The 22,860-nt window shown below is 39.4% G+C and overlaps 1 protein-coding gene across 6 annotated transcripts in view; it reads right to left on the bottom strand.

Moving 5' to 3' along the window:
- The window catches only part of TCAIM (T cell activation inhibitor, mitochondrial), an 86,754-nt gene that overhangs the window by 23,402 nt on the left and 40,492 nt on the right, over positions 1 to 22,860 (bottom strand). For 3 of the 6 annotated variants that reach the window (XM_002758259.7, XM_008981489.5, XM_008981488.4), the window contains exons 6-10: positions 12,131 to 12,253; positions 5,742 to 5,839; positions 5,397 to 5,488; positions 1,206 to 1,438; positions 465 to 596 (exon numbers count right to left, since the gene is read on the bottom strand). In XM_002758259.7, coding sequence (XP_002758305.1) covers positions 465 to 596; positions 1,206 to 1,438; positions 5,397 to 5,488; positions 5,742 to 5,839; positions 12,131 to 12,253 — 678 coding nt within the window. The remainder of the gene's footprint in view (positions 1 to 464; positions 597 to 1,205; positions 1,439 to 5,396; positions 5,489 to 5,741; positions 5,840 to 12,130; positions 12,254 to 22,860) is intronic. The other 3 variants (XM_017964833.4, XM_008981490.5, XM_035275015.3) reach the window with 2 other exon arrangements.

Raw genomic sequence — 22,860 nt, 5'->3', positions numbered from 1 at the left:
AAGTGTTGGGATTACAGGTGTGAGCCACTGCACCTGGCCTAAGATGATGTTTTACTTTAAGGTTTCTTCTCAACTTAATTAAGATACAGATAAAGTTTTTATATCAGTAGTTAAAAAAAATTTAAATAAAGATTGCTATTAATCAGTATTTTTCCTTGTTGCCAGTCTTTTCCATCTGGAAAATTCCTTGCTGATATTCTTATTTTTCATTCGGTTCCTGAATTGACTTTTATATTAAGAAGCTGTCCTTCTCAAACTGAGGTCCATGGTGGTAACATAATTTAGGTTATCATACTTATAAAACATGTAATCTCTTGCAGGTAGGGAATATGTAAATATGGAGTATCTACAAATTAGTCAATTTCCTAAGCTTCACACAGTTTCCAAGTCCCATATTTATGAGTTCCAAATACCTGTCAGTTAGACTGAATGAAGTGACTTTACAGAGGACTGGCAGTACTTACTCTTCCTTTCTTTTCATATTCTCTCTTGCCTGCTGAGCTTTGGTGAGAATAAACCACTGGAGATTTGCTGGATCGCAGAGTGCTGGAATATTAAAATGCCCGAGTTCATGCAAGCTTGGAGCATATCTGTCACTGCAATAAAATATACATTAAAGGAAAAACCGTTGACCCTCTCCTCTCCCCTACCAGGGAGAATTGTTATTAGTCTTTGGGAAAATTTAAAACAAAAATCATGGAGAAAAGCCAACTCGAAAGTACAGCAGTCACTGATTAAAGCTTTGCTGCCCCCGAAGACACATTTCTTCAGGATTGTGACATGCTTGCAAACCCTCTGATCTTTCTTATCTATCACATGCCGGGGTGACCTGCTGCACAGTGAGGTTGTGAGAGTTAAAGACAGAATGCATGTAAATACCCAGCATAGTTCTCGGCAAACAGTGTATACACCACAAATGTTGGCTACTGATTTAATATTAGTTTAATCTTATAATGTTTTCCACTAGATTGACTTTGCCCAGTAAATCTGTTCAGCAATATAGTCAAAGAATGTTCTAGACATTAAATCCTTCAGACCTCCCATGCTGGTGTTTCTAGTATGTAGAAGAGGATTGCTAACACAAGTAGTGGCATTCTTTTAATTCCTAAGAACTACACATCAAAATACAAAACAATTTAATGCATTTACACACACAACCCACCTAAGGGAAGGAATCGAATAATCCTTCTATCTTAGATATTTACCTGTTAAGGATCATTTGTAAACCACGCAAACTTCGAGGGTGAAAAGGTATTCTATTTTTCAACAGTCTGTTATAAAACACATCAAGAAGAGAGTAATATTCTTCAAGTGTCAATACTGGCTGTAATTCTTCAATATAAACAACTTGTATGCCACCTAAAAGATAGCTTATTTGGTCTTCTAAAAGCATCAGCCTCCTCTGAAGGTCAAAATAACTTGGCAATCTTTCAAAAAGCTACAGTATTAAAAAAAGGAAATAAATAATTAATTTTATGTTACCATAATAATTTGATTTTAGAATTCCAATAAATGGCATTAAGATATTTTAACAAGAAAATTGCTTTCATAGAAGGAAAGTTCAAGTAAGAGATTAAAAAAAAAAAGACAATGTAATACTGGAAATAATAATATTCAAAACAAGCCACTGTAAATCTTTTTAAAAAAAATTTATTTATTTTACTTTAGGTGAAATGTAAATCAAAACCACACTGAGATACCATCTCACGCCAGTTAGAATGGTGATCATTAAAAAATCTGGAGACAACAGATGCTGGAGAGGATGAGGAGAAATAGGAACATTCTTACACTGCTGGTGGGAGTGTAAATTAGTTCAACCATTGTGGAAGACAGTGTGGCGATTCCTCAAGGATCTAGAAATAGAAATTCCATTTGACCCAGCAATCCCATTACTGGGTATATATCCAAAGAACTATAAATCGTTCTGCTATAAAGACACATGCACATGTATGTTCACTGAAGCCACTGTAAATCTTTGGGATTTTTAGATGGGAATTTGTGAGATTCCAAAAAAATAACAATATGCTCCAAATAATGTAAGTCTTAATCATAAGCACTAATATTTAAATATTTAGATAAGAATCTTAAGTTGGTTTAGAATTATTAATGGTATAATAAAGGTTTTAGAAATAAAGTGTATGTATTTCAACTCAGTGTATTCCTTGAAAATTTACTTTAAAGCAACTATATGCAATTAAATGCAATAAATACGACTGTGCACCTACCATGTATGTAAGCACTGAGCTGGGCACTTGAAGTGTACAGAATATAAGAGTTTGTCCCAGTTTGGCTGGGACTCACAGTTGGTGTACAAGGACACAAAAATCCAAATTTAGCATACTAAATGCCACATCAGGGTGAGTGGATACAGAGGAGGTTCAGGCAAAGGTTTCTAAGGGAGTCTAATTAGATCTCTCTTAAACAGTAAGTAGGATTTAGAAATGGCACATGAATGTGGGGGATGTTTTGGGGGAAGAAAAAAGAGCACGTGCAAATATGGAACCAAGAAAGAACAGCCATGTTTGGAAACAATAAGGAGTTTGGTTTGGCTGGCATGTGACCTGCTGCAAGTGAGTGAAAAGAGAAGGGCTGAGGGAGGATGTAGAGGCTGGATCAGGGGAGGACCACTAAGGACTTAAGATTTTCTATTAAAAGCCAGGGCCTTTTAGAAGAGTTGGAAGGCATTAAAACCTCTGCTATAATAAAAGCAATAGCTATGTAAAAATTCTACAAAGTATTTATAATCTACTTTTAACATCTTGTGGAAAATAATTTTATTCCCTATTTTTATGTACATATGGTAACTACATTTTAAAAACTTTTTGAGATAATTGTAGATTCATATACCTTTCACTCAACAGTACATCTTATACAATTATTGGTATAATACCACAACCGGGAAATTGACATTGATACAATTCATTAATCTTACTCAGAGTTCATCAGTTTTACTTGCACGCATTTATGTGTGTGTGTGTATTTAATTTTCATGTGTATTCACTGTATTATACGTATATATAATATACAATTTTGACTGTGACACTGCCACAGTCAAAACACACACAAGTTCCATTACAGGTATCCCTTTTATAGCACCGACACCTCTGCTCCCCTGCTGTCTACCTCCTGGCAACCACTAATCTGTTCTTCTTTTCTATGATTTTATTATTCCAAGGATGTTATGTAAATGGAATCATACAGTTTGTAACTTTTTGAGACTTCTTCACTCAGTGCAATGCCCTTGAGATCCATCCAGTTGCTGCATGTATCAATAGCTCGTTCCTTTTTATTGCTGAGTAGGATCCTATGGAATGGATGTACCAGTTTGTTTAGCTATTCACACACTGAAGGACATTCGTTTTTTTCCTAGTTTTTGACTACCATGAACATTCATGTACAGGTGTTTGTGTGAATACAATTTTTCATTTCTCTGCTGTAAATGCCCAAGGGAAACTGCTGGGTCACATTTGGTTTTGTAAGAAACCATTATAGTCTCTTTATCAGAATGCCTGTACCACTTTATAGTCCCATCAGCAATGTATGAGTGGCCCATATTTTTCTGCATTCTCACCAGCATGCAACTGTTTTTCATTTTAGCCATCCTGATAAGTGTGTAATGATAAGGCACTACAGTTTTAAATTGCATTTCCCTAATGGCTAATGATAAATATGGTTTTTTTTTTTTTTTTTTTTTGAGATGGAGTCTTGCTCTGTTGCTAGGCTGCAGTGCAGTGGCGTGATGTTGGCTCACTGCAACCTCTGTTTCCTGGATTCAAGTGAATCCCCGCCTCAGCCTCTTTTTTTTTTTTTTGAGAAGGAGTTTTGCTCTTGTTACCCAGGCTGGAGTGCAATGGCACGATCTCAGCTCACTGCAACCTCTGCCTCCTAGGTTCAAGCAATTCTGCCTCAGCCTCTTGAGTAGCTGGGACTACAGGCGTGCACCACCACACTGGCTTTAAAAAAATTTTTTATTTTAGTAGAGATGGGTTTTCACCATGTTGGTCAGGATGGTCTTAATCTCCTGACCTCTTGATTTACCCGCCTCGGCCTCCGAAGATGCTGGGATTACAGGCATAAGCCACTGCGCCTGGCTAATAAATCTGTTTTTATGTGCTTAAATGTCATGTGTACATTCTCTTTGGTCACATGTCTTTTCATGTCACTTTTTTGGTTGGATTGGTTTTTTTTAGTTGTCCTTTTTAGTTGGATTTTTAACTGCTAAATTTTGAGAGTTTAAATTGCCCTTTTTCAGTTGGATTGGTTTTTTTCCTGCTGAAATTTGAGTTTTAAAATATATTCTATATACAATGTCTCTGTCAGATATGTGGTTTGCTAATATTTTCTACCAAATAAAGATTAGATTTGAACAGACACTTCACTAAAGAAGGTAGGTGGATGGCAAATAAGCACATGCAAAGATGTTCGCTATTATTTATTATTAGAGAAATGCAAATTAAACTTACAATGAGATTGTACAATGAGATCGTACCACAATCTCATCATAGGTTTAATTTGCATTAGATTGACTAAAATTAAAAAGATGACCATAGTAAATGTTGGCAGTTTTTAAAAAAGTTAAAATACCATATGATTCGGCCATTCAATTCTAGGTATTAACCCAAGAGAAAGGAAATATATGTCCACATATTTGTACATAAATGTTCATAGCAACTTTATTTATAATAGTCCCAAAGTGATACAACCCTATATCCATCAACAGGTGAATGAATAAACAAACTGTAGTATATTTATACAATAAAATAGTACATAGTAATAAAAAGGAATAAAACTCCCAATACATGCAACAGCATGGATGAATCTCAAAATAAGTGAGTGAAAGAAACCAGATGCAAAAGTTTGCATGCCCTATGATTCCACTTAGGTAAAACTCCAAAACTAATCCATAGTGAAAGAAAACAGACCAGTGGTTGCTTGGAGAGGGGGCTGGTGGGATGGGAGGGAGAGCTTACAAAAGGCCATATGCTTATATATATGCCCAGGTGTTGGATATGTTTGCTATCTTAACTGTAATGATATCTTCTTGGGCATACATATATGTCAAACCTTACCAAATAACACGTAAGAAATGTACAGTTTACTAAATGTCAGCTATACCTCAATACATCTGTTAAGAACAAGTAAAACAAAACAACAGAATATTGGCTTTCAGGCTGTGCTTCAGAAGAGAAGGCAACATTACCAGATAAAAACTGTCTTAAAAATTAGTCTTTCCTCTTAAGTATGTTAAGTACATGATACTTAAGCATCTAATCTGAAAACAGCTGACCCTATGATTAAAAACATTTTTTTTTTTTTAGTTCACTGCCATTATAGCATTATTGAAAATGAAAGTATATGAGTGATAAGGAGTTTTTAATTTTAAGGCCCTTTCTTACCTTTGTCCAGTGATGATGGACATCCATTGTTCCTAGCATCACATGGCCCACTGCACTCATGCCGGAACGGTCTGTAAATATGATTGTACACCCTGATGATAAAACACAAAACCTCTGGTCATGGTCAAGGAGCTTCATTCTTCAGCACTATGCAAATAATTAAATTTAGTGTATAAACTCAGGATTAAATTCAGTAGAAGCTTAAAGGCTAACTTTATGCCACTGCTTTATTCAAAGAACAGATTTAAAAGTTCAGCTGTAATAAAGTTACTTGGTTTTCCATTAAAATTTATAGATGTACATAGTAGCTAAGTGGTATTTTAAAAGAAAGTGGAAAATGTTTACCTTTTGCTTTTTTAAGTGTTTCCAAATTCTGCTGTGCTAAGCGGCCTAAACTATGCAACTGGCTACAGCGGTGGGCAATGCCCCAGCTCCTCTGCCACCTAGACCAACAGAGCACACAGGAATGTTAACAAGTGGCACCCAAAGAAGGACTGAGCACTCAGCACAAGTGCCAGAGTCCTTGGGAAGTCAATGACTTTCTTTCTGAAGCAGACACATAACACATTTTGATTGATATGTTTCTATGCTAGCTACTTTTTAAAGAAGCAACCAAATGGAAAATGGACTGTTTACCAGAGGGCAGAAATATTACTACTATGTTCAAGTGCCCAAGATTTAAAATAAGCAAATATACAATGTTTCTATTTAAAAATAAGATGACAATGCCGGGCATGGTGGCTCAAGCCTGTAATCCCAGCACTTTGGGAGGCTGAGGCGGGTGGATCACGAGGTCAAGAGATCGAGACCATTCTGGTCAACATGGTGAAACTCCGTCTCTACTAAAAATACAAAAAATTAGCTGGGCATGGTGGTGTGTGCCTGTAATCCCAGCTACTCAGGAGGGTGAGGCAGGAGAATTGCCTGAACCCAGGCGGCGGAGGTTGCGGTGAGCCGAGATCACTCCATTGCACTCCAGCCTGGGTAACAAGAGTGAAACTCCGTCTCAAAAAAAAATAAATAAATAAAATAAAAAAATTAGATGACAAAATGGGAAACCTTTGAAAAAAATATTTTTCTTTTTCACATTGTTACAATGATGATGGTTTTGTTTTGTTTTCAAGTTCCAACTAGGAATTCCAGTTAGGTTTATCAGGTTCTCTTTTTTGTTTTTGAGACAGGGTCTTGCTCTGTCACTCAGGCAGGAGTGCAGTGGTGTAATAAGGGTTCACTGCAGCCTTGACCTCCTCTACTTAAGCGATCCGCCTACCTCAGCCTCACAAGTAGCTGGGACTACAGGCATGCGCCACCATGGCTGGCTACTTTTAAAAAATTTCTTGTAGAGACAGGGTTTCACAATGTTGCTCAGGCTGGTCTTGAACTCCTGGATTGGGTCAAGCTATCTGCCCACCTTGGCCTCCCAGAGTGTTGGGATTACAGGCGTGAGCCACAGCGCCTGACCTCTGCTTCTTTTTATCTAATTCCAGAGAAAGTGATTTTGATGAAATCATGTAATCTGCTCATTTTATAAACTCATATTAAACCTCAGTGACACATGGAACCGGACAATGACATGATGACAGAGGCCCTGCTGTGTAACTGTGAAGAGTACTGGTCTCGAGTGATGTCAGAAAACCCACCTTGGAATTCTAATTCTGTGCTTTACCAGCTCTGTGACCTTGAACAAGCTGCTTTTAGCCTTCCTAAGGTTTTCATTTTCATGCATGCAAAGTGAGGATGTTTCCTGCTGCACATCAAATGAGGTCATGTGTGTGAAGGAGTCAGGCATTCAAAATGGGCTCTCAAGAAACTTAGGTTCTTCTTTTATCCTTTTTTTTTTTTTTTGAGACGGAGTTTCACTCTTGTTACCCAGGCTGGAGTGCAATGGCGCAATCTTGGCTCACCGCAACCTCCGCCCCCTGGGTTCAGGCAATTCTGCCTCAGCCTCCTGAGTAGCTGGGATTACAGGCACATGCCACCATGCCCAGCTAATTTTTTGTATTTTTAGTAGAGATGGGGTTTCACCATGTTGACCAGGATGGTCTCGATCTTTTGACCTCGTGATCCACCCGCCTTGGCCTCCCAAAGTGCTGGGATTACAGGCTTGAGCCACCGTACCCGGCCTTTCTTTTATCCTAATACTGATTTTGATGAATGTCATTTCTGATAAAACAAAACTTGCTTAAAAAATTGTTTTTTCTTTAAACTACAATTTAAAAAGTAATATAACTTCAAAGAATATTAATTTTTGATTATTTGAAATTTAAAAATGTAAGTGATAAAGGCAGTAAATGCTATTTTCATTTAAAAAGGTTTATATAGGCTGTTTAGAATGAAAAACAATGTCATTAGTTAATGTTTCTGTTTGCTGGCGTTTTGGCTAATTTTTTTTAGCAAGTAAAGAAGCCCTCATGCCCATGGTCCTCAAATGTTATGGTCTCAGGACCCTTTTACACCTTAAAAATTGAATACTCCAAAGAGCTTGTTTTTTTTTTTTTTTTGAGACGGAGTCTCACTCTGTCGCCCAGGCTGAAGTGCAGTGGCCTGATCTCAGCTCACTGCAACCTCCGCTTTTCGGGTTCAAGCGATTCTCCTGCCTCAGCCTCCTGAGTAGCTGGGATTATAGGCGTGTGCTACCATGCCTGGCTAATCTTTGTATTTTTAGTAGAGACAGGGTTCTACCGTGTTGGTCAGGCTGGTCTTGAACTCCTGACCTCATGATCCACCTGCCTCAGCCTCCCAAAGTGCTGGGATTACACGCGTTAGCCATTGCACCTAGCTGGGTTATATCTGTTGACATTTACCATCATATAAATTAAAGCTGAGAAATTTCTCCATAATACCGTAAAATAATTCTTTTTATGTTTAAGAAATCCTTTCATTTTCCTTGCCCCAGTCCACTCTGACAGATCTTTTAAAATTACCATTAGAAAAAGTTATTAGCATGCACCTTGATTTATTTACCTTAAAAACTTTAAGAAATGATCTTACAAGGCTGGGCGCGGTGGCTCACGCCTGTAATCTCAGCACTTTGGGAGGCTGAGGCGGGAAGATCATGAGGTCAAGAGATCGAGACCATCCTGGTCAACAGGGCCCTGTCTCAACTAAAAAAAAAATACAAAAAATTAGCTGGGCATGGTGGAGCGTGCCTGTAATCCCAGCTACTCAGGAGGCTGAGGCAGAATTGCCTGAACCCAGGGGGCGGAGGTTGCGGTGAGCCAAGATTGCGCCATTGCACTCCAGCCTGGGTAACAAGAGCGAAACTCCGTCTCCAAAAAAAAAAAAAAAAAAAAAGTTTATGCTAATAGACTATGGAATGGGAAGAACCCCCTATAATAAAAATTGAATCTGAAAATGATTAGGGTGATGATAAAATAACAGATATATGCATACATTCAAATATTCCACACATGGAAGCCTAAAAGAATCCTTTGAAATTCTGAATTATCTTATAAAATGATGATTTGGCTATACAAGAACAGAACATGTAAATACCATCTGTACTCTGTAAACACAGGGAAAAAAGATGTTATGGTACACAAATAGTCATTTGGTTTAATATAAGAACAAAAGTCCTAATAATGAGAACTGAAAACAACAAAACAGGCTATAGCAAAAAGTAACAAAGATGTTTAAACATGAAAACTGGATGATGATTTTTCTGAGTTCTAGAGATGGGAAGTCCATGACTGAATCACCTGATTCCTCCTATTCGCTCCTTACAGTTTTAAAAACTGTTAAATCTATTTTGCAATAAATTTCAGCATGGATCTTTATATAACAGCAATTTCCAAGTTTATGAATACGTATTGAAAAAGTTCTGCTATATAATATAGAACCAAGAATACAACATCCATTTTCTCTTTCCTCTCCTCTTTTTAAACTCAAATACCAATCTTTTAAAACACTTATTATCATTATTATTTAGAGACGGGGTCTTGCTATGTTGTCCAGGCTCGTCTCAAACTCCTGGCCTCAAGCGATCCTCCCACGTTGGCCTCCCAAAGTGCTAGAATTACAGGTATGAGTGAGTCACTGTGTCTGGCCTTAATATCTTAAAAGATGGGGGCATAATTACTTTTTATATATTACCCGTATATGGAAGAGAATATTTTTCTTACAAACTTATTATGTAAAAGTTTCTTTTTTTTTTTAATTGCATTTTAGGTTTTGGGGTACATGTGAAGAACATGCAAGATAGTTGCATAGGTACACACATGGCAGTGTGATTCACTGCCTTCCTCCCCTTCACCTATATCTGGCATTTCTCCCCATGCTATCTCTCCCCAACTCCCCACCCCCCGCTGTCCCTCCCCTATTTCCCCCAACAGACCCCAGTGTGTAGTGCTCCCCTCCCTGTGTCCATGTGTTCTCATTGTTCAACACGTGCCTATGAGTGAGAACATGTGGTATTTCATTTTCTGTTCTTGTGTCAGTTTGCTGAGAATGATGTTCTCCAGGTTCATCCATGTCCCTACAAAGGACACGAACTCATCGTTTTTGATTGCTGCATAATATTCCATGGTGTATATGTGCCACATTTTCCCTGTCCAGTCTATCATCGATGGGCATTTGGGTTGGTTCCAGTTCTTTGCTATTGTAAACAGTGCTGCAATGAACATTCGTGTGCATGTGTCCTTATAGTAGAATGATTTATAATCCTTTGGATATATACCCAGTGATGGGATTGCTGGGTCAAATGGAATTTCTATTTCTAGGTCCTTGAGGAATCGCCACACTGTCTTCCACAATGGTTGAACTAATTTACACTCCCACCAGCATTGTAAAAGTGTTCCTATTTCTCCACATCCTCTCCAGCATCTGTTGTCTCCAGATTTTTTAATGATCACCATTCTAATTGGCGTGAGATCGTATCTCAGTGTAGTTTTGATTTGCATTTCTCTAGTGATCAGTGATGATGAGCATTTTTTCATTTGTTTCTTGGCCTCACGCATGTCTTCTTTTGTAAAGTGTCTGGTTCATATCCTTTGCCCACTTTTGAATGGGCTTGTTTTTTTCTTGTAAATCTGTTTTAGTTTTTGTAAATTCTGGATATCAGCCCTTTGTCAGATAGGTAAACTGCAAAAATTTTTTCCCATTCTGTTGGCTGCCGATTCACTCTAATGACTGTTTCTTTTGCCATGCAGAAGCTGTGGAGTTTGATTAGGTCCCATTTGTCTATTTTGGCTTTTGTTGCCAATGCTTTTGGTGTTTTGGTCATGAAGTCCTTGCCTACTCCTATGTCCTAAATGATTTTGCCCAGATTTTCTTCTGGGGTTTTTATGGTGTTAGGTCTTATGTTTAAGTCTTTAATCCATCTGGAGTTATTTTAGTGTAAGGTGTCAGGAAGGGGTCCAGTTTCTGCTTTCTGTACCTAGCTAGCCAGTTTTCCCAACACCATTTATTAATCAGGGAATCCTTTCCCCATTGTTTGTTTTTGTCAGGTTTATCAGATTGTATGATTGTAGATATGCTGTATTGCCTCCGATGCCTCTGTTCTGTTCCATTGGTCTATATCTCTGTTTTGGTACCAGCACCATGCTGTTTTGATTACTGTAGCCTTGTAGTATAGTTTGAAGTCTGGTAGTGTGATGCCTCCTGCTGTGTTCTTTTTACTTAGAATTGACTTGGCTATGCGGGCTCTCTTTTGGTTCCATATGAAGTTTAAGATGGTTTTTTCCAGTTCCCTGAAGGTCATTGGTAGCTTGATGGGGATAGCGTTGAATCTGTAAATTACTTTGGGCAGTATGGCCATTTTCACGATATTGATTCTTCCTAACCATGAACATGGAATGTTTCTCCATCTGTTTGTGTCCTCTCTTATTTCGTTGAGCAGTGGTTTATAGTTCTCCATGAAGAGGTCCTTTACGTTCCTTGTTAGTTGTATTCCTAGGTATTTTATTCTCTTTGTAGCAATTGTGAATGGCAGTTCGTTCTTGATTTGGCTTTCTTTAAGTCTGTTATTAGTGTATAGGAATGCTTGTGATTTTTGCACATTGATTTTGTATCCTGACACTTTGCTGAAGTTGCTTATCAGTTTCAGGAGATTTTGGGTTTAGACGATGGGGTCTTCTAGATATACTATCATGTCGTCTGCAAATAGAGACAATTTGGCTTCCTCCTTTCCTATTTGAATACCCTTTATTTCTTTTTTCTTGCCTGATTGCTCTGGCTGTAAAAGTTTATTATACTAAAGAGTTTATTATGCTAAAAACTTAAACCTTACTTAAGTAACATACATATAATTTGAGATGAAGTCATGCTCTATCACCCAGGCTAAAGTGCAGTGATGCAATTATAGCTCACTGCATTCTCAAACTCCTGGGCTTAAGTGATCCTCTTGCCTCAGCCTCCCAAGTAGCTGAGACTACAGGTGCATGCCACAATGCCTAGCTAATTTTTTAAGTTTTTGTAGAGATGGGGCCTCCATATGTTGCCCAGGCTAGTCTTGAACTCCTGGGCTGAAGTGATCATCCCACCTCAGCCTCCCAAAGTGCTGGGATTACAGGTAAGAGCCACTGTGCTCAGCCTTACTTCAATACTTAAAACAAGAAATTAATAAGAGTTTTCTTACAAAGATGAACATTTCATTATGTTCACAGAGAGAATTGAAGAGTACTCAGTTATCAGAATAACTAAAGTTAAAGATGCAAATATTTAGCTGCTCAAAAGCTTATCAGTAGGTAATTCATATTCATTTTATTTTTTAAATTAGGTAATCTCTTCTTTATTACCTGATATCTGAGAGTTGCAATTGATGAGACAGTTCATCTTTTAAACGATCTAGTTCTTTTCTAAGTGGCAAACTGTTCTCCAGCTTTTTGACAGCACTTTTCCCATTGTTATCTAACCAGGATCTAGAAAGAAAAAGGAGATATATATATATATATATATACTTTGCAATACTAACTATAATATAAATATTTCTACTATTAAAAGACACATGCATGCACTTGAATATTCACAATATTAAAGATTTGGAATCAACCTAAATGACAATCAGTGACAGATTGGGTAAAGAAAATGTGGTACATACATGCCATGAAATACTATGCAGCCATAAAAAAGAATAAATTCATGTATTTCATGGAAACATGGATGGCGCTGGAGGCTATTATCCTTAGCAAACTAATACAGGAACAGAAAACCAAATACTGCATGTTCTTGCCTATAAGTGGGAGCTAAATGATGAGACCACATGGATGCGGGAACAAGAGACACTGGGGTTCACTTGAGGGAGGAGGGAGAGGATCAGTAAAAATAACTATTAGGTACTAGGGTTAGTACCTAGGTAATGAAATAAACAGTACAACAAACCCCCATGATGCGAGTTTATTTATATAACACACCTGCACATGTACTCCTGAACCTAAAAGTTAAAAAAAAAATTATGGCTGAGTGTGATGGCTCATGCCTGTGATCCCAGCACTTTGGGAGGCTGAGGCAGGTGGATCATGAGGTCAAGAGATCAAGACCATCTTGGCCAACACGGTGAAACCCCATCTCAAAGTTAGCTGGGTGTGGTGGCATGTGCCTGTAGTCCCAGCTACTCAGGATGCTGAGGCAGGAGAATCACTTGAACTGAGACTCCATCTCAAAAAAAAAAATTGTACTCAGAAAAAAAAGGACACATATGTTATCTTAAAGCAGACCCAGTGTTAAACTGAGTTTTCAATCAAACCTTTGTTTCTATGTATTCTTTTTCAGAATACCTACTTTTAAAATAAGTTGCTTGGAGAACTGCCAACAACTGTCAAATCATATTCTAGTTATGACAACTTCCTTCGCATATTAAAAAAAATTAAATTTTAGTTACATCAAACCAGTCACTAGATTTCTAGAGATAGAATAATTTTTTAAAAATTAAAAAGACTTCAAAGCATGTTTATTACAACCTTCAGTAGGCTATTCTAGATCTTCACTGACATCAGTCATACACATAGGGGAGCATAGAACTAATACTAATTATGAAGCAAGTGAACAAATATAATGGAGCTAAACAGGTGTAAAGTCAAACTTGACAGATATATCCGACAGTACTAGTGACAAGAGGCAATGGGTCCTGATGAAGGAACATAAAGATTACTTTGTGGATTCTTGTTGGATGGACTCTGGTTTCCCCTTTATTTTAGTCTTGGATATTACTACCCTGTGCTCCCAATGCTGATTCCCTCATCCCTGTAACCTAGTCCCTCCACGGGTCAGACTTTGCCAATCTAGTCATTTGCCACAGTCTTTTCCAGGTGGGTCTCTTCACCGCCCTGGTGCTCACTGACACCTCCATTCCTTTCTACACAACCAAACGTCTAGTTTCGGTGTCATCTCAACTGTATTAACTCTATAATAAGCTCAGCAGAAAGATATTTCTTAGAATGTTTATCTCAATTGTCTTATAAGAATAAATAAATATTAAAAATCCTTTAAGGATAGGAAGAATAGCTTTCAGAAAAGAGCCGAAAGCCTGTGTGGCCTTCTAGAGAGCAGCAGTGCCTCTGTAGAAACTGTCTCTCACTTGGTGCTATAATCATCATGACACAGGGGTGCTTGTTACTGCTCAGGGTCACTGGCTCCCCAAGGGGAGTCCAGAGAAATGAGCGACCTGGATGGAGTCCTGGGAGGCTGAAGAGCTGTTGCAGGAGTAGGGGGTGGGGGTAGAATGGCAAAGTGACTCTGGGCTGAGGGGAATATTTTAGATTCTAAAACAAAGTGGTGGGGGTGGGCCCTAGGCATTACTATGCAAGAGAAAACTCCAGGAAAACCAGAGGTTCCCTTTCTTCTTCTTCTTCTTTTTTTTTTTTTTTAAATAGAGACTGGGTCTCATTTAGTTGCTGGGATCAAACTTCTGGGCTCAAGTGATCCTCCTGCCTCAGCCTGCCAAAATGCTGGGACTACAGGCATGAGCCACTGTGCCTGGCCATTTTTTCTTTTAACAAAAATTTTTTTTGGCTGGGTGTGGTGGTTCATGCCTGTAATCTCAGCACTTTGGGAGGCTGAGGTGGGTGGATCATGAGGTCAGGAGACTGAGACTATCCTGGCTAACACGGTAAAATCCTGTCTGCTAAAAATACAAAAAAAATTAGCCAGGCATGGTGGCACATGCCTGTAGTCCCAGCCACTTGGGAGGCTGAGGCAGGAGAATTGCCTGCACCCAGGAATTAGAGCTTTCAGTGAGCTGATATCACGCCACTGCACTCCAACCTGGGTGACAGAGTGAGACTCCATCTCAAAAAACAAACAAAATTCATGGACCATGCTAATCCTCTCTGTTTTGTTCCAATTTTTCTGAGATGGAGGTCTCACTATGTTGCCCAGGCTGGTGTGATCATGGCTCACTGCAGCCTCGACCTCCTGGGCTTAAGCGATCCTCTAGCCTTAGCTAGAGGATCTCTACTAGCTGGGACTACAAGCATGTGCTACCATGACCACCAAATTTTTTTAAAGTTATTATTTGTAGAGATGAGGTCTTGCTATGTTGCCCAAACTGCTCTTGAACTCCTGGGCTCAGGTGATGCCCCCACCTTGGCCTCTCAAAGTGCTGGCATTATAGATGTGACCCGCTGTGCCTGGCCTCATTTCATTTTTAGTATATGTACTGCTGGAGTGAGCACTAGGTTTCTTAGTAGTCACTTTAAATGTTTTAGATGTTGTGATCTAAAGCATTTAAAAATTATCAAGTTTAGAATATTGAAACTGACAAATCATTATGCAAGGAAGATAAAGTCCCTGTTTTAAAGGAAGACAGATCTAACAAGGAATATAGAAATAAGCAATTAGAATAGAATATAAGAACTACCATGAGAAAAGAAGTAGTAATTATTCCTGGAAGATTCTATAGAACCAGTAATATGTGATCTGGAACCTGAGAGATATATCAGATTTTTCCAGGTAGGTGAGAGAGAATGGCATGTCAATCATATTAGTACATAAGGATCTGTGAGATGAACCCATATGCCCAGATGACAGGATGCTTAGAGGGAGAGAAGGGCATAGAAGAGACTGCAGAGGCACTGGGGGTGAAGTGTGGTCAGACCATGAAGGGTCTTGCACATTGAGAAAGGGAATTGGAAGCTTATCCTCTAGGTGAAAGTGTTCAATTTTTTAAAAATCCACTGACTTTGTGTAGCAATTGATAATCCTCCCTATACCCTCTTTAAGAATATTGGTAAAATTTTGTCACTTCTGCATGGTGTGTAATCGAGTAGGTAAAAATACCTTAATTTACATTACTACTGTTATATGGCATTACAATTTTCCAACTTTTCCTCACTCATTAATACATGTTACTCAACTTTAAATCATGTAAGAGAAAGCATGATTTACTGACATACGAATTATTAAATGACACACCATGTTTGGTTTGGGGCCCAAATGTTTTACAACATAGATTTAAATATGATCTTATAATTATACAGTCATGAATTGATTTTTGGAATTCTTACATTTAATGTATAAAAATCATTGGTCTAGCTTAACAATACTTGTGTTTTGTTTCTAAACACTGAAGTAAAAACAAAGGCTCTAAACATGGTTGTTAATATATATAGATATAAAGATAAAGATACCTGTTTCCTGGCTTTGGCCACTGAGAGGATTAGTAGCAACTGAGCATATGTAGCACTGAGATGTTGGTGTTTACACACCATTCCCTACTAGAAAGAACTAGAGCTTCCTGGCAAAACTGCTGAAGCAAACTTTGGGGCAGGAACAGTCCAGATGATCCTGGAACAACTTGGTGAACCAGAAAGTAAGGGAGTACTCAAGGGAAGATGGGGACATAGGCACCACCCTGAAGAGACGATGAAATGAGGAAATCAACATGTGGCAAGCAGCAGAGTAATATGTGATTCAAGCAAGAATCATCAATGAATATTAAAGTGAGCAAGGGAGTAAAAATCTAATGAGTAAAAGGATATTTACATGGCCCTAAGTATCTCCTTAAAAGAAAATAATTAGAGAAAAAAACCTGTAACTTTCTGCAAGAAATTAGTATCGTTGATAATGGGTTACATATACATCACACACCTCCTATATAATCCACTGAAAACAACACACCACCACTTCTGGGGTATGCCTGCAAAAAACTGAATAATCTGATTCTAATTATGAGGAAACATCAGATAAACAAATGGAAAAGCATTCTACAAACTAACTGGCTTGTATTCATCAAGGTAATGAAAGACAAGAAAACAGTGAGGAACTGTTCCTGATTAAAGAAGACTAAAGAGATTTGACAATCAAATGTGGCTCATGATTTGAGATTTTCTTCTCCTAATAAAGGGCAGTGCTTAGAAAATGAGTGACATTTGAATAACATCTAGGGGTTAGCTAATACTATTGCCAGAAGTGTTAATTTCTTGATTTTTATTATTTTCTTTTTTTCCCTAAGGGTTTAGAAAAGCAATTTTTAAAAATTATTTTCTTATATAAGAGAATGTTTTTATATTTTTTAAAAGTACAACTTAGGTATTTAAAGGGCTATTGTGGCTGCAACTTACTCAAATGGTTCAGGGAAAAATGTGTGTGTGCGCATGCATATATATGTATATATACACACACATATAGTTTCTATAGTTATAATGAACATATAAAGGCTCACTCCTGTAATCCCAGAACTTTGGGAAGCTGAGGCAGGCGGATCACAAGGTCAGATCAAGACCATCCTGGCCAACATGGTGAAACCCCGTCTCTACTAAAAATACAAAAATGAGCTGGGCATGGTGGTACGTGCCTGTAATCCCAGCTACTTGGGAGGCTGAGGCAGAACTGCTTGAGCCAGGGAGTCAGAGGTTGCAGTGAGCAAAGATCACGCCACTGCACTCCAGCCTGATGACAGAGCAAGACTCTGACTCAAAAAAAAAAAAAAAAAAAGTATATATAGAGAGAATGATAAAGCAAATGTGGTACTAAATTAAACTTTGAGGAATCTGGGTGGAGGTTACATGGGACTTCTTTATATTATTTCTGCAAATTTTCTCTATTTTAGAGACAGGGACTTGCTCTGTTGTCCCAGCTGGAATGCAACAGCACAATCATAGTGTCATGAGATCCTTGGGGTGGCACTTTTCCATTTGGAAACCTCTGTGGTCGGTGGTGTCTTTGTCCAAGTTTTGCTTGTACCCACTGGGCTCATTCTGCCTATCTGGCCTGGCAGGCTGCACCCAGCTCACACTACTGGCCCAATTTCCACGTCTGCCAAGGGCCAGCCAGGTGCAGAGTGGCAAGGGGTGTGTGAACGAGCACAAGGTCCAGCCACTGCGCAAAGCCAGGTGTGCTGGCTGCAGCAGAGTGAGCAACTCCATGTGCTGGCACACGTGCTAGCTCCATGCAAGACTGCAGCTAGACCAGGTGTACCATAAGCAGCTACTACTGTGGGAACCAAGGAACCTGGTGGTACCCAGAAGCTTGGAGGCACTGGGAACTGCAGAGCCCCAAAAAGGGTGTCACAGCCCAGATTTGGGGAGCCCCTAGGTCAGGCTCCATGAAGGGCTGCAGTTTTTCTCTTCCGTTGCCCACAATGTGGTGAGCCGGGGGTGTGTTTCAGCCCTGTTTGTATTACAACTCTTTAAGTCCTGCCATTAGGTGGTCCCAAGTTCTTATTCCACGTCGAGGAAGAACGAGGTACATGGACAACTGGAGGGCGAGCAAGTTGGAGAGGAGCTTCCTTGAGCGACAGAACAGTTCTCAGGAGACCTGAAGTGAGTAGCTCCTTTCTGCAGGCAGGTCGTTCCCACGAGTGTCCAACTCTTAGCAGAGAGGAGACCCACAGTGAGTGGCTCCTTTCTGCAGGCAGGTTGTCTCAACATAATGGAGAACTGAAGTGGGTAACTCCTTCCTGCAGCTGGTAGTCCTGATGCCTGAGTGTGGGTGAGTTCTGGGTTTTTATGGGCTCAGAAAGGACCTTTTTCCTGGTGGGCCTGGAAAAAGCATCATCTGATTGGCCGAATGGTCATCAGTGAAGTCCTCACTTTGGGCCAAGGACTTCACCTAGAACTGGCAGCCCAAACCCGAAACTTCAGGCTGTTTCTGGCTTGAAGGTGGGGTTTCATTGGGGACCTCCTGCCATCAATATGCCATCCATGGTGCCTAGGGTGTTTGTGCTGAGGGGTGCCTACAGGCCTGGACCTATGCTGCCCTTAGCCACCCTCACTATGACTCCTTCCCTTGCTCATCAGTGCGCAAAGTCCGGAGGGGACGGAGACAGCAGGGGACTGGTGTGTCAGCACCACTCTGAGTGTGCATGCACATAGCCAAGCTGCGATAGTGCCCAAGCTCTGCTGCAAGTTTGCTCTGCACCTGAGTGGGCACTGGGAGTGGGGAGAGGCCAGGGAGTAGGAGCAGACACTTCCGAGCCAGTGGAGGTGGGGGTTCCCAGGACCCCAAGAGCCCAGAGATGTCCCAGTCCAGAGCAGGTGGCTGGGCAGCTGCAGCTGTGCTGGGAAACACGGGGCTCCCACCCCAACAATTCAGTAGGGGATGGGGCTCCTGACTGTTCCCAGCCCACACCAGCTCTGTGGAGCACACAGCCCCTGCCAGGTCTCTCCTGCAGCCAGTGTCTTGGCAGTGGCCACTCCAGTTGGGCCACTGCTGCCATCAATAGCTCACTGTAACTTTGAATTCCTGGGCTCAAGCAATCCTCCCACTCTGCCTTGGGAGTGGAAAGAACTATAGGTGTTGCTAATTTTTAAGTGTGTGTGTGTGTGTGTGTGTGTGCATGTGTGTTTTGCAGGGTCTGGCTGTTACCCAGGCTGAAGTGCAGTGGTGCAAACCTTTGCCTCCTGGCTCAAGTGATTCTCCTGTCTCAACCTCCTGAGTAGCTGGGATTATAGGTGTGAGCCACTCTGCGTGGCCCTATTCCTGCAAATTTTATGTAGGTCTGAAATTATGTCAAAATTAAAATTAAAAAATAGCTTAAAAAAAGAAAGTATAAGTTGCTGGCTAGTTTGTAAGCATTTCTCCAGAGATAAAAGAATTGTAGAGAATGTCTTTATTCTTGAGTGTGTGAAAAACAAAACTGAAAATAAAATCAGAAAAAGATTTTCTTTTCAGTTTTGGTGCGTTTGTACAAGAGACACCATCATGTGCTTCTGAATTTTGATCAAATCAATGCAACTAACTGGTCAGGTGAAGGTAATCAGAGACAAATTTTCAGAATAATTTTTTATGCTCATTAACTTTTTCAGGATCAGTAGTCTCTGTATTTTCTTTAAAACAATTTAAATGCGGGCGTGGTTGCGTGTGCCTGTAGTCCCAGCTACTCGCGAGGCTGACGGGGGAGGATCGCTTGAGCCCAGGAGTTCTGGGCTGTAGTGCGCTATGCCGATCGGGTGTCCTAAGTTCGGCATCAATATGGTGACCTCCCGGGAGCGGGGGACCACCAGGTTGCTTAAGGAGGGGTGAACCGGCCCAGGTCAGAAACAGAGCAGGTCAAAACTCCTGTGCTGATCAGTAGTGGGATCACGCCTGTGAATAGCCACTGCACCAGGCTGGGCAACATAGCGAGACCCCATCTCTAAAAAACAAACAAACAAACAAAAATTTAAATAAGTATATGGATTTTTTTTTTTAAGGGTAAAAACACTTTGCACGAAAGTATTTAAAGTAAAGTGAGAGTCTCTTTTCAGCTCATACTCATCTGGACATTTTCTCAACCATGTTCTCCAATCTTCTGTAAATATGACCAGAGACTTGATATCCTTGCAGTTTATTTTCTACTTACATTAGACAGAGCTGGTTTCTTTTGTTGGAAACCAAAAACTCTTGACTAATAAAATTCCCTTGGATTTTTTTTTTTTTTTGCTTTTTCTTGAGACAGAGTCTCACACTGTTGCCCGGGCTGGAGTTCAGTGGAGTGATATCAGCTCACTGCAACCTCTGCCTCCTGGGTTCAAGTGATTTTCCTGCCTCAGCCTCCCAAGTAGCCATGCACCATCATGCCTGGCTAATTCTGTATTTTTAGTAGAGACAGGGTTTCTCCATGTTGGCCAGGCTGGTCTCAAACTCCTGACCTCAGGTCATCCGCCTGCCTTGGCCTCCCAAAGTGCTGGGATTACAGGGGTGAACCACTGTGCCCAGCCTTCCTTGGATTTTCTTACTGACAATTGTAAATAGTGCAAGTGTATCTCTGCCTTTCCAATATTTATATCTCCCATTTCTGTTTCTTATTATGCACTGGACAGACTCTCCAGGACAAATACATTATAGAGGTGATAGCAGGCATTCTGGCTGGCTTGTTTCTCCACAGTTCTGAGCTCATCTGCTTTCTATATTTCAAAAATTCCCCAAAATGTGTCTATTATTAGTATTTTCTTATTTATCAAGTTCCATGAAATTTAATAAATCCCTGAGTATTTGCAGGCTACCAACTGGGATCGCCTCTAAATAATGCATGTGCTATTAAGGGGAGTAATATGATCAAAGCCTTTGGTAAAGTTGGGAATATAGAGGGATTGTAGAATCCAGGTTGCAGGAAGAGAAACTGGTGGCAGAAAGATCCTTAGCAAGTTATTCCAATAGTCTAGGGAAAAATGAATGTGGCAATGAGGATTCCCATTAAACAACTCTGAATGATCTTTTCCCACATGAAGCAAAAACTATGAAAAATGGAAGTAGCCAAGAGCTATACTTACTTCAGACTCTTTCTGAGCTCCGGAATGCCCTGTGATTGGCTGTAATACTAGTTCAGTATTCCTTTTTGAGCCAATCACAGCCTGTTTGTATAATAATTTGTCTTCATGTCTTATGTACCCCATTATACTATTACCCCTATGAGGGAAAGATGAGTCCTTTATTATCTAATATGTACTTAATCTGAATGTCACCACAGTAAGATCGCTAGACAGTATGCAATTTGACTACCAAAATTAAATCATAAGGTAAAGAGAAGAGAGTACCTTCCTGACCAATGTGGAAACACGTGGTTACCTTGTCTAACCACACTTTAGGTCAGAGATAAAGTTCTAAATTACTCTCTAAATGAGAATACTCTACTGGATTTTAAAAGGATCATTACTGCCTGAATTTGCCACATAAATCATTTTAATTCTTAGCTTAAATTTTATAATCACAGACATTTAAAAATTCAGAGCCTGTGTTTTCAATGGTGAGAAGTCCAATTAATTACTATTGAGATAAAATAGAGAAATTATCTACTTATTCAATAGTAAAATACCAAATAAGCTAGACTGTTTAACCTCTACTAAGAACTTTTAAAAAATGCTAATTTTATTTAAAATGAAATTACCTATAAACAAGTAAATATTAGTAATCACTAATATGTTTTTCCCAATCTTTTTTTTGAAAGACAGGGTCTTACTTTGTTGCCCAGGTTACAGTGCAGTGGTGTGACCATGTCTGGCTAATTAGCTTGGCTAATTTAAAAGTTTTTTCTTTCTCTCTCTCTCTCTTTTTTTTTTTTTTTTTAGAGATAGGATCTTACTATGTTGCCCATGCTGGTCTTGACCTCCTAAGCTCAAGTGATCCTCCCACCTCGGCCTTCCAAAGCGCTGGGATTACAGGCATAAGCCACTGCACCCAGCCCCTTAGTCATTTTCAAGTGTACAGTTCAGTGGTCTTAAGTACATTCACATTGTTGTGCAACTATCGCCACCAACAGTCTTCAGAACTCTTTTCATTTTGCACAACTCAACTCTGTACCTATTAAACACTAACACCCCTTCCCCTCCCTTCAGCACCTGGCAACCACCATCCATTCTATTTTCTGTCTCTATGAATTTGAATACTCCTTGTACTTTACATAAGTAGAATCACATACTATTTGTTGTTTTGTGATTGGTTTATTTCATGTAGCATGAAGGTTCATGTGTTGCAGCCTGTGGCAGAATTTCCTCCTTTTTAAGGCTAATATTCCACTGTTAGAATATATCAAATTTTGCCGTAGTTTTAATTTGCATTTCCCTAATGATTAATGATGTCGAGTATCTTTTCACGGGCTTATTGGCCATTTATATACCTTCTTTGAAGAAATGTCTATTCAAGTCTTTTGCCCATTTTTGAATTCGGTTGTTTGCTGGTTGTTGAGTTTTAAGAGCTCTCTATCTATCTGGATATTAATTCCTTTATCAGATATATGAGTCGCAAATATTTTCTCCCATTCTGTGAACTGCCATTTTACTCTGTTGATGGTCTTTTCGTGCAGAAACTTTAAAAATGTTAATGAAGTCCAATTTGTCTGTTTTTCTTTTGTTGCCAATGCTTTACGTTTTATATCCTAGAAATCACTGGCAGATCCAATGTAATGAATCTTTTGCCCTAGGTTTTCCTCTAAGAGTTTTATAGTTTAGGTATTACATTTAGGTCAAAGATCCATTCCGAGTTATTTTTAGTATATGGTACAAAGTTGGTGTCCAACTTCATTCTTTTCTGTGTGGCCTGTTTTCCCAGTACCTTTTATTGAAAATATTTTTTCCCCATTCAGTAGTCTTGGCATCCTTGTTGAAAATCAGTT

The sequence above is a fragment of the Callithrix jacchus genome, chromosome 15 (genome assembly GCF_049354715.1).
Source record: "Callithrix jacchus isolate 240 chromosome 15, calJac240_pri, whole genome shotgun sequence".
NCBI classification, from domain to species: domain Eukaryota; kingdom Metazoa; phylum Chordata; class Mammalia; order Primates; family Cebidae; genus Callithrix; species Callithrix jacchus.
Note: the sequence above shows the minus strand (reverse complement) of the source record. Positions and strands in the feature narration are given on the sequence as shown.